The 15,102-nt window shown below is 31.6% G+C and overlaps 1 protein-coding gene across 1 annotated transcript; it reads left to right on the top strand.

The window, feature by feature from the left end:
• Positions 1–548: 548 nt before the first annotated feature.
• On the top strand, positions 549–15,088 carry LOC126743470 (uncharacterized). The gene is made up of 3 exons (XM_050450602.1): positions 549–779; positions 8,840–9,183; positions 10,991–15,088. Exons 1-3 carry the CDS (start codon positions 738–740, stop codon positions 11,670–11,672), a joined length of 1,068 nt encoding a protein of 355 aa, XP_050306559.1. The 5' UTR covers positions 549–737; the 3' UTR covers positions 11,673–15,088.
• The last annotated feature ends 14 nt before the right edge of the window (positions 15,089–15,102 follow it).

The following is a 15,102-nucleotide window of genomic DNA, read 5'->3' as shown; positions in this document are numbered from 1 at the left end:
TTAAGTTTCCCGCCACACGCCACCCAAGATGGTTGCCTCCGTCTTTGTCAACAACATCAATGAAGCTGTCAACAGAATTTCTGTCTGTTCATTAGGCAACACGCATTTCTCTATTTTTGTGGTCTGTGATATTTCCAAAAAGAGGAAACCTTTGAATGTCCATTGGACATATTTGTGCTGTGTGGGGCATAATTGTTCTAACAACCTTTATAAACCTAGTTTTTCTAATTGAGAACCCCAGACAAACATTACCTAAAATAAAATTTAAGGAATATTAAATTTAAATTAAAATCATATACAGGGTGAGTCAGAATTAAGCAAAAAAAATAACAAAATATTTCTATATTCCAAACGCGTTGTACGCTTTTGTTCAATTTCCAACGTTATAGCGTACACAGTTACCAGCATCGGGCAGTCAGGCAGGCGAGACCGGTATTTTCGAAACTCAGGCAGGCAAAACCCGCACTAAATACAGTTGCGCGCGCACTTAAACCAACCGAGAGAGAGAAAGAGAGTATCACATCGGCCAAAAGGAGACTTGTAGCGTGGGGTCTTTAGTCTTTGTAGGAACGTAGTTCGCGTCAGTCGTACGTGCGTATCATACAATTTTATATTACGTTACCGAGACACGTCGTATAATATAAACGCGTAGCATAAAGGCGAATGCCCGTGGGTTTCTTCATTATTTTTCGGCGGAGGTTCGGGTACGCGCCAGTATTTGTTTACGATATGCGAATATGTGTTTAGTTCGTGAACTGTGTGGAAAGTTTGGGAAAAATGTAAGTTTGGATTACCTTTAGCCATTTATAGGTATGGGCCTACATATGAAACCTACCCTATATATAAATACTCTCCTTTTTGTATTTGTGTTAGTTTATTGTTATGACTTCTGACAGTTCTTTTAGGCTCTATTTACAAATGTAATTGGGGCCTTAAGGTTTGCGTATGCGCAGTATAACTATTTTTTCAAATACACAAATAAATAAATGAATATATTTTTTTAAATCCTATATAATAAAGTTAATTTATATGCAAGCTGATGTGGCCTATGAGTTTTCAAATTTTTCATTTATCCGATCTACACAGTGTTGCGGATGAATTTTAAAAAAATGTTGCTCCTAGTATGTGGAAACGAAGCTATGTTTGAATGATAAGGCTTAACTATAAGTATGTACCCAAATTCATTGGTTTGATATTATAGAAATGATATAACTGTAACTTATCAATTATAGTTATATGAACCTAAAAAAAAACCTACATATAAACAAGAAAAATACTTATAAAGTTAAGATAATGATAGCATTTGTATATAATATTAATTATTATAGATATTAACTGTAATTAGAGGTATAACTATTTAATAAATAAGAATATTCAAGCCTTGGTTATCATAACTCTTAGACCACAACATTGAAAAATAGCAAAAGACCCAAAAATTCTTATCTAATTTTTGTATTATTAATTATAGTTATGTAACTGTAACTAGAAATATAACTAATTATCCAAAATACTATTAAAATTGAAAATTGTCAAAAACTCATAAAATTAAAACAATAATAGGTTTCGTGTGAACATTAATTTATAGTTATTTAGCTCTAACTATAAAAATAACTTTTTAACTAAATAAATATTACAATTACCAGAAATTTGAAATTATCAAAAAGCTAAGACAAATATTATAGGTTTTATATGTAAGATTAATTATAGATATTAACTGTAATTAGAGATATAACTATTTAATAAATATGTAACTTGGTTATCATAACTCCTTAACCAGAATATTTTTAAAAATCCAAAAAAAACACAAAAATTCTTATTTAATTTTTGTATAATCAATTATAGTTATTTAACTGTAAGTAGGAATATAATTATTCAATTAAATGTCTAAAAATCTTGATATATCAAAACTCTTGAACCAAAAAATTGCAAATTACCAAAAAAAACCTAAAATTTCCATTTAATTATTGTATGATCAATTATAGTTATGTAACTGTAACTGTGAATATAACTGTAACTATTCATACAAACAAATATCAAAATTTAAAACTGTCAAAAATTCATAAAATTTAAATATAATATATAGTTTTTGTGTGTCACATTAATTTATAATTATTTAACTATAACTAGGGAAATAATTATTCATCTAAATAAATCTCAAAATTGTCATCAAATTAAGATAGATTTTATATGTTAAAGTAATTGTAGTTATTTAACTATAACAGAAGCAAATACCTATTTAACTAAATATATAAAGACCTTAAAATATCAAAACTCCTAGACCAAACAATTGAAAATTACCTATCAAAAATCACACACGTTCTCGTTTAATTTTAGTATTATCAATTATAGTTATGTTATTGATGTATGATTAATATACTTTGATAAAAATCTTGAAAATTATCCAAAAAACATCAGAATTTTCGTTTAAGTTTTGTATGAGCAATTATAGCTATTTAACTGTAGCTAGGAATATAACTATTTTTTTAATTATAGATATTATTGTCCTTAGGAAAAAATTAAAGCTATCAAGAGTCATAACATTAGGATGATTATAACTTTTGGAGTGAATATTAATTATAGTTATTTAACTACAACTAGGAAAATAGCTATTCAACTAAATATATGAAAACCTTGAATATCAAAACTCCTAGACCAAACAATTGAAAATCAGCAAAAATCACATACGTTCTCGTTTAATTTTAATATTATTAGTGATAGTTATGTTAATGTTATATGTAATTATTAAAATATACTAAATTATTCATCATCACTGAACTAACAAAATTTGTAAAAAATTTATTGAAATTATGAAAAAAATTTCATCAAAATGTATGAAAATCTTGAAATATCAAAGTCCTTAGAAAAGAAATGAAAACACTTAAAATTTCAATAAAATTTTAAGTAATATTTAATCTTTTGTAAAATTAATTATACTTATATATCCAACTGTAACTAGAGGTATAATGATTTATCCACATTTTTAAAAATTATTAGATTTCCAAAAATACCCTATAGAAATGCCATGCCAAAAATAAACAATCTAAGTGAAATAACTATAACTATGAATATATCTGACACTATAAATAAAACTAGCTCTAGTTAAGTGGTTATAAAATTAATGATACTTATATAACTGTAACTAGATTTTTTTAAATTATTACAAGAAGACATGACTATAACTACAAATATATGTATGACTATAACTATTTATCAAAATAGATGAAAATATTAATATCCTTAAGAAAAATTAAAACACTTAAATCTTTGCTATAATTTTAAGAAATATTTAATTATTCATAAAATAATTTATAGTTATGTAACTGTAACTAGAAGTGTAGCTATTTATTAAATTTTGTAAAAATATTAAAATTCCCTTAAATACTTTATGGAAATAAAAAATTTAATAACTTTAACTATATATATATATATATATATATATATATATATAATTGACAGTATAACTACTCACCAAAATTTCTAAAATTAATAAAATTCCTTAAAAATTGTAAATTTAAGCCATTTGTACACGAGTTATTTAGTAATAAATATAAAAAATGCTGGATAAAAACTGTAGAATCTACTACGAGAAGTCATAACTATAAAATAATAAATTTAAGTTAATACATTATAACTTAAAGTAGATATAAAAATGTTTAATATGAATTTAGAATCGCTTACAGTCTACTGTGAAAATCCATAACTATAAAATCGTCAAATTTGAGCAGTTTGTACGCGAGTAATTGTAGAAATATTTCAGTTATTGAAATAAATTCAACTGTCACTATTCATACCTCAATATATTTTAAACTAAAATAATAGAAACAAAATAACTACATAAAAACTCATCTATTGTGAAAAGTAATAACTATAAAATGTTAAATTTGAGTCATTTCTACGTAAGTTATTGAATGAAAACATAACTAATTAATACCTCAATACACTTCTCCTCACCAAAACTCCTACAAACTACTGTGAAAAGCCTAGAATTTAAATTGTTACATTTTAACCATTTGTACGTGAGTTCTTGGAAAAAATGTCAGTTATTGAAAAAAAACATAATATAACTAACTATTCGCAGCCCAACCTTGACCTTATGAAAAATTCCAAAAGGTCTTGTTCACACTACTCTACCTCAAAACTATTAATTTACAAGTTTACCGTAACCAAACAACGTAATGTTTACATAAAAATACGCACATTGTATTTATTTACCTATTCGGCGTGTCCTTGCACGGCCTTAAATAATTCAACCGGGGGGAATTTAATTAACGAGTGCATTAAACGGTGTCATTATGATTTTATAGTTATTTATGCCAATAAATTAGGCTTCAACTGAAAGTTGATCTGAATGTTTTATATTTATGGAAAAAACTAACTTTGATATGTGGCGGCATTAACAAAGTCTATATATTTCAACGAAATATTCAACTATATTGAAATGTTGAAATATATGGCAGTAAAATCAAAAAAGGACCCTCACTTGATTTATATAAGACGTCGCCACTTTCAACTGTACGCTCCCCTGACGTCCGTGACGTTCACAGTGTATATACGTAACATAAAGCAGATGAGGATCAAGAACTTTAAAATATCAATCAAATTAAGCTCATAACTTAAGGTACAATAATTTGAGCCGAGAATTTTACAAACATTCCACTTAATGATAAAATGGTGAAAGCACGCAAACTATGCGCTAACAAGAACAAATAATAATTCCAGCCGCTAATTATACGAAATAAGCCGCTCGCTCTCTCGTTTGCCTGCTGTACAAACAACGAGGACGAATTATACAAAAATGCGACGTTGCCGAGTCGTTGTCCTGCTAACCATACAAAAACTATTATATAGCAAATATCACGATTTTAGATTTTCCCCCTATGGGGAATATTGTCAGAATATCCAGGCAGATTATTACCAACAGGAGACAAATTGGCTTGAAAATAATAAAAAAATGAAATTTTATTATTTCCTCCTGCTTGTGGCGTCGAGCGTCGTATCCTGCTGAACACACGCGGCCGGTTTTACCGTCGAAGGCCGATCGCTTCGGTTTGTGTCATGAGAAACTACGTTCACTCAAGGTTATTTTCAACCATGAGTCGTTTACCACACCACACAACGAAATTTTCAAATATATATAAGCGCGGCGACGTTGCCACGTTGCCGAGAACCTAGTCGACAAATGCCACAACCGCTAAATCATCATTTAAAAACATCCTGTTGTGTGGTGCGTTCTTGGTACGCTTGACGTCAACGCCTTTTTTTGACTGTACAGTGTGGTCAACTTATTTTTTCTTTGGTTTTGTTTGATAGCCCCTATAGATCTGTAGAACAGAAAAAAATATCTCAAGGTTGTTTGTACTTTCGTCAATGACGTCAGGATAAAGTTGAGAAAATACAGTTTACGTCAATGGTGTCTTCAAACTCAAAAAGTAATTTATTTTCCATAAAGCGTCAATACATTGCTAATTGCTAGAAACAAAATGCTAAGATAATTAATATTTTAAATTACATCGTCTCTTGGAAAAAGGTCTGTCCCGCGATTTTCACCAACCGACACTCTTTAGCTACTGACAAAAGCAGTCAAGAGTGGGATCTATCTCAAGCCGTTCTAGAATAATTCATGTTTTAAAGTATTAAACGTTGTTAAAGTTGGAAACGTTTTGACCCGCCTAGTACATCATGGATATATTAAAGATGAAATGTCTCCGCAACGGAATGTGATTATGTATTGGTCGCCGTTGGGCTTATTTTAATAGGAAAAACTTTTAAAAAATCAGCAAGATTTCAAAAATATAAGCAAATAAGCGGGGTAAGCGGTTGTATCTCAGAACCTGTACATCTGGCAACAATAAAAAAAAATATTATTATATTAGTGGCCATGAAAAAATTCTGGAAATTATTTTCAAGGTCCCTATTTCAGCGCTAGAAGGCGCAACTAAGAATTAAAATAAAAGTTTTTTTCCGAAAACTTATACAGTGCTTTTCTTTAATGTCCCTCCCCCCTTCTTTATTTTTTGAACGGATCAATCCAAAATGTTGAAACTTGAGGTAATGCAATTGATGAATGAATACTGTTTTAAAGCAAAATTGACAGATGAAAGTTTCAAGATGGCTGGTGAGCGCCATCTTGGAAAAAAAGTTAAATCGAAAGGGTGGTCTTGTGGTACATCATTTTGAAGCTCCTGACGAGTACTTTATAACCCTAGAACATAAATTCTATATCTTTACCTACTATAAAATGGTGGTACATTTAATAATTACCTGAATACATTAACCTTTAACTTGATATATCGAATAAATACATTGAGTTCAATTGAGAAGATGCTGGAAATGGTTGCCTTGAACTTCTTGTCACAAGAACAGTCGGTCCGAAATTTGACACCGAACATTTTCAAATACACTAACATCGATATCTCTATAAATATTCGTTATTGTCTGTTGTAAATCCAATACTGAAGCAGGTTCAGTTTCGTACATCTTTTGCTTCAAATAGCCGTCGAGGACATGTGGAATGGCCAGCTCCCTCGCCAGATTTGAAACCTCTAGACTTTTTCTTATATATCTGTCAATTTTGCTTTAAAACATAGTATTCATTCAGCAATTGCATTACCTCACGTTTCAATCTTTTGAATAAAGAGGGGGGAACATTAAAGAAAAGCACTGTATATTAACCTATACTTTTGATAATACTGTTAGAAAGCCTGGAAAATTGTTTTATTTGTTTGCAAGATCGCTGTTTTAAATATTTTACCTTATTACTACTATAGTTCTTGCAAAAAGAACTAGAGTGCGAAATTTGTAATATTTTCCCGTTTTTAAGGCTGCTGGATAAAAAGAGGAAGTCCATTTCCTTGACCGGCCAAGTCACCCGATTTAAAATGCGTCGACTTTTACTTATGGAGTCGTTTAAAAACTCCACCCACGACCAGACATAATATTAAAAACAGAATCCGTGACGCAATTATTGAAATATTAGCTGCTGAATTTGAAACAGCAGTTTTATCCACCCAAAGAAGATCGGAAGCTTATTTAGAATATGATGGAAGTCAGTTTGAACATCTATTGAGGAATTAAATACATAATTCGAGTTTAAAATCAGTCTTTTTAAGGACCAGCTTGAGGAAACCTCTATAGTAATGTTAATTAGACATTTTAAGACCGAACGCTAGATCGCGGTACATAAGTTTTGCCTTAGTGCGTAAAAAAACTTATATTCGCTATCACTTTAAAACGAGCAAAAACTCCATTGTCCGGTTTGCACAATAGTTTTGCAATATGATGTTCAAAATATACCGTTCTATTTGAACTTTTTGACAAAAATGAAAAAAAAATTCATTGTTACAAATTGCGCCCTCTAGCTCTTTTATTAGGAACTATATAGTAATAAGATCGGGCATATATAACAGCTATATTAAACAAATTTTGAATTGCTAAAATCGATTTTAATGGTTACACTTTCAATCATTTCCCCCACCCTTCCCAAGCAACACATCCTATATTATTATCGTTAAGTATATGTTTATTCAACGATTTTTTGGTAAATTTTTGGTTTTGGTATATTTATCAACCGTATATGGTCAAGGGTATTAAACTGTAGAATTTACGTATATTACATATTTACATATCTAGTTTTTAAACTCGATTACCATAGCTCAAATATTTGACGAAATGCCCCCGTTATCATATGCCAATGTGTGGTATATTATATACTTTTTATACATGTATAAATCTTATAGTGTAATATTGGAATAACATACACAGGGAAATCTAGGAAATGCATTAATGTGCATGAAACATAATAATTATACCAAATAAGATACACAAATCAAAAAAACTCAAAAATATAAATTTGCTCAAAACTGCACAAGCACTGCAACTATTTAACGATTAAAATAAAGGTGTAATACTGATTTTCTATAACTAAAAATTCAACGTTTTATTTATGGGTAAGTATATTTGTTTAGAAGCTCATTCGATTAAACGTCTTTAAATAGTATACATATTAAACCATACTTAAACTTTTACGAAGTAATAATTGTAAATTATTAACATGTCATAAACCTTCTTTTTAAACGTGAATAACATTAACATAATATTAAATTCCTCAAAGTATATCACGCGGGCATTTTATCCGATATTTATCGTTGAGTTGGGAACCAAAAATGTACATGTGGTGTAAACCAAAAATAAACGTTTATTTAATTATCGTGTTCGATTTTATAACTATCGTTGCTATCGTATTAATTACGCCCTCTAACGGTGAAATACGGAACTTAATAAATTGTTGAGAGTTTCGGAAAATAATTTGTTAAGAGTTCCATTAGTTAGTTCCACTTCTTCTTCAGAAGTAAAAAAAACATTGTATATTATAAGCATACTTTTATTATTGTGCGTTCTAATGTTTATGGACGAAAGCTTTTAATTTTTTTTCGCTTTGAGGATGGCCTCATATAGGCCGAAACGTCGGCATTATCAAAATCTTAAAGACTTACTCTCTATATCAATATATTAAACTCATTTTAACTTATTTTAATTGGAAAAATACAGGGAATTTGAAAATCTCGAAAAAAACATATATTTAATTTTTATTTGCATAAACAATCTATAGATTTCTGTATACAGGAAATTCAAGAATTTCAGGCAAATTTAAAAAGCATAAACTCCTATTGGTTTAATTAACTGTTACACATGAGAGCTTTTTGAATCACCCTGTATATCGTCATAATATATTAAAAGTGAAATATCTCTGCAACGGAACATGATAAACTGGTCATGTTTGGAGTAATTTTAATCAGAAAAATTTGGGTAATTCAGAAATCTAATTGACAACGCATTACAGAACTGTGCCATGATGGGTTTGCAAGCAACCACAACAGCAGTAGCGGCCGGAAAACGCAAACTTGAATCCTTGGAAGCCGAAGCATCTCCCGCCAAGAACGGCAAATGGGACAATGTCCAGTCGGACGATTGTATCGCCCGCCTAAGGGCGGTGGCGGTACCGACGGCGGACGCCTGGCGTTCCCCCACCCCCTCCCTCGCCGCCTCCCTCCTCAGCGAGGACGAGTTCGACGAGGACGAATTCGATGAGGACCTGAGCGACGACGAAAAGTGCGTCGGAGTCGTTCCACCCTCGTTCGAAACCCCCCGGTTTACCACCCCGGTACCACAACAAGTGTATGCAAGGTAAACCATTAATATTATTTTTAGTTAGTTTAGGTCTGTCATGAAAGGTGGACACAAAAAAAACAGCTCACAATTAAATAATATAAAGTCGTTTTACACAAATATGGTCGTCTTGTACAAATATCGTCTTAATATAAATCACGCGTCTTTTACACTTGTACGTCTTACACATACCGCAATCGTCTTTATAATAAGTCGCAAGGGGTTCCCCGCGGCGCACTTTTACTCAACCAGTTGAGGGCGCCAGTGGTAACAGCGTTGACACGTTTAATTGAAATTGTAAAATTACACCTACACTCGGCCATATCTGACATCTAATCCGACTCGGATTCGCTGCTGCAGTCCACCCACGTATATTTCATATATTCCGAACATATAGAAGTCTTCATTGGCCATCATGAAATCCAACTTTGACTATATCGTACCTTTCATTAGGTTTTAATTTAAAAAATTCATAACGGCCTAGGTACTTCTTATGTAGCCAGAGCCAAACAGTTCGTTTTAGACCGACTAGGTCCCCAATCTTTATATTTCTTTGGTAGTATTTGCCTTTTTTCTCTCCTGCACCTTCTGAATTTGAATTTCACTTCGTTGTCTTAGCTCGTCCCTTTGTTTATAACCAAAGAATCGACAGCTTCATTTTCTAATAGTTCCTTAATAAGTATATTTTCTTGGTTCCTCATTTTTACTCCAGTTAGTATTTTAAATGGTGTAGTGTTGATACTCCTTCGAATGGTAAAATTTAACATTCTCTGCACAGTATCCAAGTATTTATATATTTCTGTGGGTCACTTAGGCTTAATTTAGTCAATACAGGAATGATTATTCAGTTAATCCTTTCCACCTGACTGTTATCTCTTGGAGCATCAGCTATAATCTTTACTTGTTGAATTTTTTCTTCCTTGAAATAATTTGTAAATTGCGTAGCGGTGAAAGCAGTTCTACTATCGGTAATAATTCGTTCTGCATTCCCAAAGAGTTAGCTCAAAATGTTGCCGCACATTTTGCAATAGTAGAATGTGTAGTACTCACACCTAGTACCTTACGCACTAAGTAGTAAAAAAATAACTTTATTTTCCATAGAAAACGCTCCAATCGCTATTTCCAACAACAAAATGATTAACAAACCATGGGAGTAGTGAAGAAAAGCACGAAGTTTTGAAGTAAATGCTTTTACTAGAATTTTTTCTGAAAGTAAGACAAACTAATCTTATGTTACTATTAAAGACTACTTTAAGCTTTAAATCAGTTAATCTCCAAAAGTACTGAATTGAAGTACATGACTTTTAGATCATTATAATGGGAATTGAAAGACCTTTAAGATATGGCATCACTCGAGCCCCCTTTTCATTTAAGATTTTTGGGGTGGTGTTACCCCTGCCCAGGAGCCTGCACGTGGTAACATGATTTTTCACCAAACTCGTGTCTCCCTCGAAAACAAACTCGATGGGTTTTAGCGTTTTCTCAAAAAAAAACTGCCAGTAAATGCCTGTTTCATTTTTAATGTGCCACCCTGTACAGTCGTGTTTCACAAATACCATCTTAATATAACTCACTGGTCTTTTCACTTACACCCTTTTACGTCTTCACATACCATCATCGTCTTTATAATAATTCACGAGTAGTTCCCCGAGTCCCTTTTTAACTCAATCCATTGAGAGCGCCAGTTGTAACTGCGTGGTCATGTTCAATTAAAACTATTGAAATTGTCGGCAAAATATTAAAAGTCCTATAAATTAAATAAAATTACACCTACATATTTATCCCTTAAAGTGTTTGAATTTAATCAGTTTTTGTTGTTCTATAGGTACCAAACGCCTTCCGAATACTGGCAGTACTACCAGCCGCCCCAACAACAAACCATCCGATGCGAAGAGAACGGGAAATCTTACCTGGAACTGGGGGCGTCCCCGCAAGTGAAGCAGAGGGTGCGGTGTTGCGATGGCAGGACGCGGTGGTGCCACGTCCCCTGCTACCGACAAAGAAGGCTGGCTGTGTTAAACCTATCCATGTGCAAACTGGCTAGGTATAGACAATGTTCGGACCCCTCGCTGCGTCGCTCTGTCCTTATCTGTAACACGTTAAGGAGGTTAGAGAGGGAGATGGAAACGGATCCTCCGGAGCCTAGCTACACTACCATACTACCTGAGATGACTCCTCCGACGAAACCTTGCCCCGTTGAACCAAACAGCTACGAGCAGAGTTTGAGGGAGATGGCGTGCTCGTCGGGTAGGGCGACCCCTTTTCCTTCTGCCGCCCCCGATACGGATTCCGGCCTAGGGGACGAGGACAGCGATATGACCCGACCGATCAATTGGGGTTCGGTGTTAAGTTTAACCTCCCAAACGGACTTGGAGTCTTTGAACAATAACGAACTGTACGCGGAACTTGGTTTGAGTGGTACCAGTGAGGTAGAACCGTCCAGCTCACGGACTGACAGTATAAACGAGTGGGATGGGTTCATGCACGTGCTGGTGGGCGGCTCGTAGCAGTAAATATTAAATATTTTTCGGTGTTTTTTACTCAGGTTGTGATCTATTTTGTAATTTAACGAACAAATTGGTTCGTTCTTTTTTCTCTTTTTTTTTTTGATGCCCGATTGATGACTGATGTGGACTTTGGTACTTATTCTTAATAATTGAGTAAAACGCAATTCCGATCTCAGTCGCTCAATTTTCGTATGAATGTGATCGTGTGTATGTACTTCACGCAGCGTAGACGATTTTATATTTTAAAAAAATCTACGATATAGTCGCTCTACGCTGCGTAGCTCAATAGCACTTAAGAGAAAAATGATATTAAAGCCCCTTTGGCATTTATTATCTGTACATATTATAGTTTTAACAGTGTACATAGACATAATGTATATAAGAGAAACTATAAATAGGCACTATATAAATATGTTTGTATATAAGTAAAAGAGAGGAAGAAGTTTCTATAACTGATGTTTTAAGATTAAATGTGAAATTTTTAATATTGGCCGTATAATACGACCCGGCGAATTGTCATTTTTATGTTTGTTAGTAGATCAGTTCCTTGAGCCGATTACGGTGTGGCTTAAGACCAGAAATTTCCGTGTACGTGTTTGAAAACGTTGACGTATTTTTATCAATCAGTCTTTGATAAATCGCCTATTTTAAAGGAACCACGCTATAAATTATTGCATTGTTGGGTTCTACGTGAAATTCTAGACCTATTTTTATAAAGAATGTCCTTAAACTAAATAAATATAGCCGTTTTAGAGATTTACATTTTTAAGTCATCAGACGATTATGTAGAATGTTGCGTAGAATTCAAAAATAGAATAATAAAATAACTTCTCAATATAGACCACGTCCGAAAGTCTCAATAAATAAAGTTTTCATAGCAAAAATATATGATAACTTGGTCATTTTAAAAAGAGACATCCTGTATATTATTGCATTTTTGGATTCTGCGTAAAATTCTACACATATTTTATATATTTTGTCGTATACCTAAGTATGACTGTTTATGAGAAATTTTCTTTTTTATGTCAACATTGCTAAAAATTTCCAAAAATGTAATAACAAATTAAATTTTATTATAGGGTGTCCCACGGCGTAATTTTGTCTTTAAGCAATAAATTGCTTTTACGGAAATCTATGATAACTAACTTATTTTAAATAGGACATTCTATATAATTATGCATTTTTCTATTCCGCGTAGACAATAACCTATACCTATGTTTAACTGTTTTCGCGCTGCTATTTTCTTTTTTCTGTCAATATTGATGAAAAATGGGTAAATTTTCAATAAAATATTAAAGTTTAAGGGTTTTTGAGATACTTTAATTTTTCTGTCAATATTGATAAAAAATGGGTCGATTTTAACTGAAAAACTGAAATATATTATCAAAAACTTATAAATTTTACCATATGACAAACGATCTGAAAATTGTTTAGAATTTTACTTAGAATCCGAAAATGTAATAATCAGATAATATTTCAATATACAGGATGACCCATGACGAACTTTCGGTTTTAAAGAATAAAGCTGTTTTACCCTAAATCTATTACAACTCGCTTATTTTAAATGGGACATATTGTATATTTATGTATTTCTATATTCTGCTTAGAATTCTAAATACATTTCATTTATATATAATTTCATAAATCCTATACCTAAAGTTTAAACGTTTTTGAGATATTATTTTAATTGTTCTGTGAATATTGGTGCAAATGGATTAATTTTAATTGAATTGAAAAAAATTAAATTGAATTTCTTAGAATCAGAAAATGTTATAATAATACAAAATCTCAATATACAGGGTGTCCCATGACATACTTTCATCTTTAAGAAATAAAGTTGTTTTACCGAAAATCGCCTGTCAAATGTGACACACTGTATATTTATGTATTTGATATGACATTGTCTATGAGACACTGTATATTTATGTATTTTTGAATTCTGCATAAAACTCTAAATATATTTTATATCTAATGTCCCATACCTAAGTTTAACTGTTTTTTGCAATATTTTCATTTTTTTCTCAATATTTTTGCAAATAGATATAATTTGACTTAAAATTGAAATATTTCAAACAACGCTAAATTTAAGCATATGACATGCTTTATGAAAATTGTCTAAAATAATGCGTAGAATACAATAATATTATAATAAAATAACTTCTTCATATACAGGGTGTCTTACAACATACTTTCGCCTTCAAGAAATAATGTTTTTTTTTCTGAAAAATCTATGATAACTCACTTATTTTAATTATGATGCCCTAAATATTCATGCGTTTTTTAATTGTGTGTAAAATTTCAGAAAGATTTCGTATATAATGTCCTACACCTAAATTTAACCGTTTTTGAGATTTTTTTTTCAATTATGATGGAAGTGAATCAATTTTGACTTAAAAATTGAATTATTTCGAAAACCGTTAAATTTAAGCATACGATGTGCTATATGAAATTCGCTTCAAATTTTACGTACAATCTAAAGATTCTGACTTAAAAGTTGTCCCATTTAAAATAAGCGATCTATCATCGATTCTCTATATACATCTAAAGCCACACTGTTTCGTTAATTAGTAAGTTTTTTCGCCGGGTAATTAATTCTAGTCAATCCACCACAGGGTACGCCCGTTTTGCCAAGAAGTCTAGCCAGTATTAGGTTTCATAACAAAAAAACAAAATTCAATAAAAAAAACATTGAACCGTCCGATTTTGACTTCTTGAATGTTCGGGTGTCCCCGGTGTGGCGAATGTTTCTTAATTGTACGCCATAATTCAATAGTAGCTCTTAAGGTCCATGATTTCCACGATTTAAGGTGGGATATCCTCCCCCAACCAACCCCCTCCTGAAAATTAAGTTTTTTTTGGTTATTTTACTGATTTCTTGCCATATTTTTCGTTTAAAAAAACAGAAGATTTTGCTTTTTTTGGAAATTTTTAAGCTGGAACCGAATAATACAATATGAGGGCACAAACTACGACTGTTAAAATTTAATGGATTTTAATACATTTTTTTTTGTCATTTTTCAACATAATTATATGGCAATCATACATTTCTAAGGTAACAAAAGATAATTTTTAATAGTTTTTTCAAAAAAAACAACAAAGGCTGGCAATAAGGATTTTAACGCACTGGATTTAATTAAGGATTTCCGATAATTAAAAATGTTTTCTCGCCTTTTTTTTGTGGATTTTCGAAATCCAAATTAAATCCACTGCGCAGGTTAGCAAAAATTACTGACCCATCACATCGACGTCTCGTCAATAATTACGTTTACGTACAACACTTGGATGTGTGCAAATAAACATGTGATATCATCATGTAATATGTTAGGTGTTAAAAAATTATTAAATCGGTATATTATACATATTACCTCATTTATTGTTTTATATTTTTATGTTTTAATATATTAAATTAAACATTTTTTAATGTGTTTTT

This window comes from Anthonomus grandis, chromosome 1 (genome assembly GCF_022605725.1).
Source record: "Anthonomus grandis grandis chromosome 1, icAntGran1.3, whole genome shotgun sequence".
Classification (NCBI taxonomy): Eukaryota; Metazoa; Arthropoda; class Insecta; order Coleoptera; family Curculionidae; genus Anthonomus; species Anthonomus grandis.
This window is presented reverse-complemented; position numbering and strand designations above follow the sequence as displayed.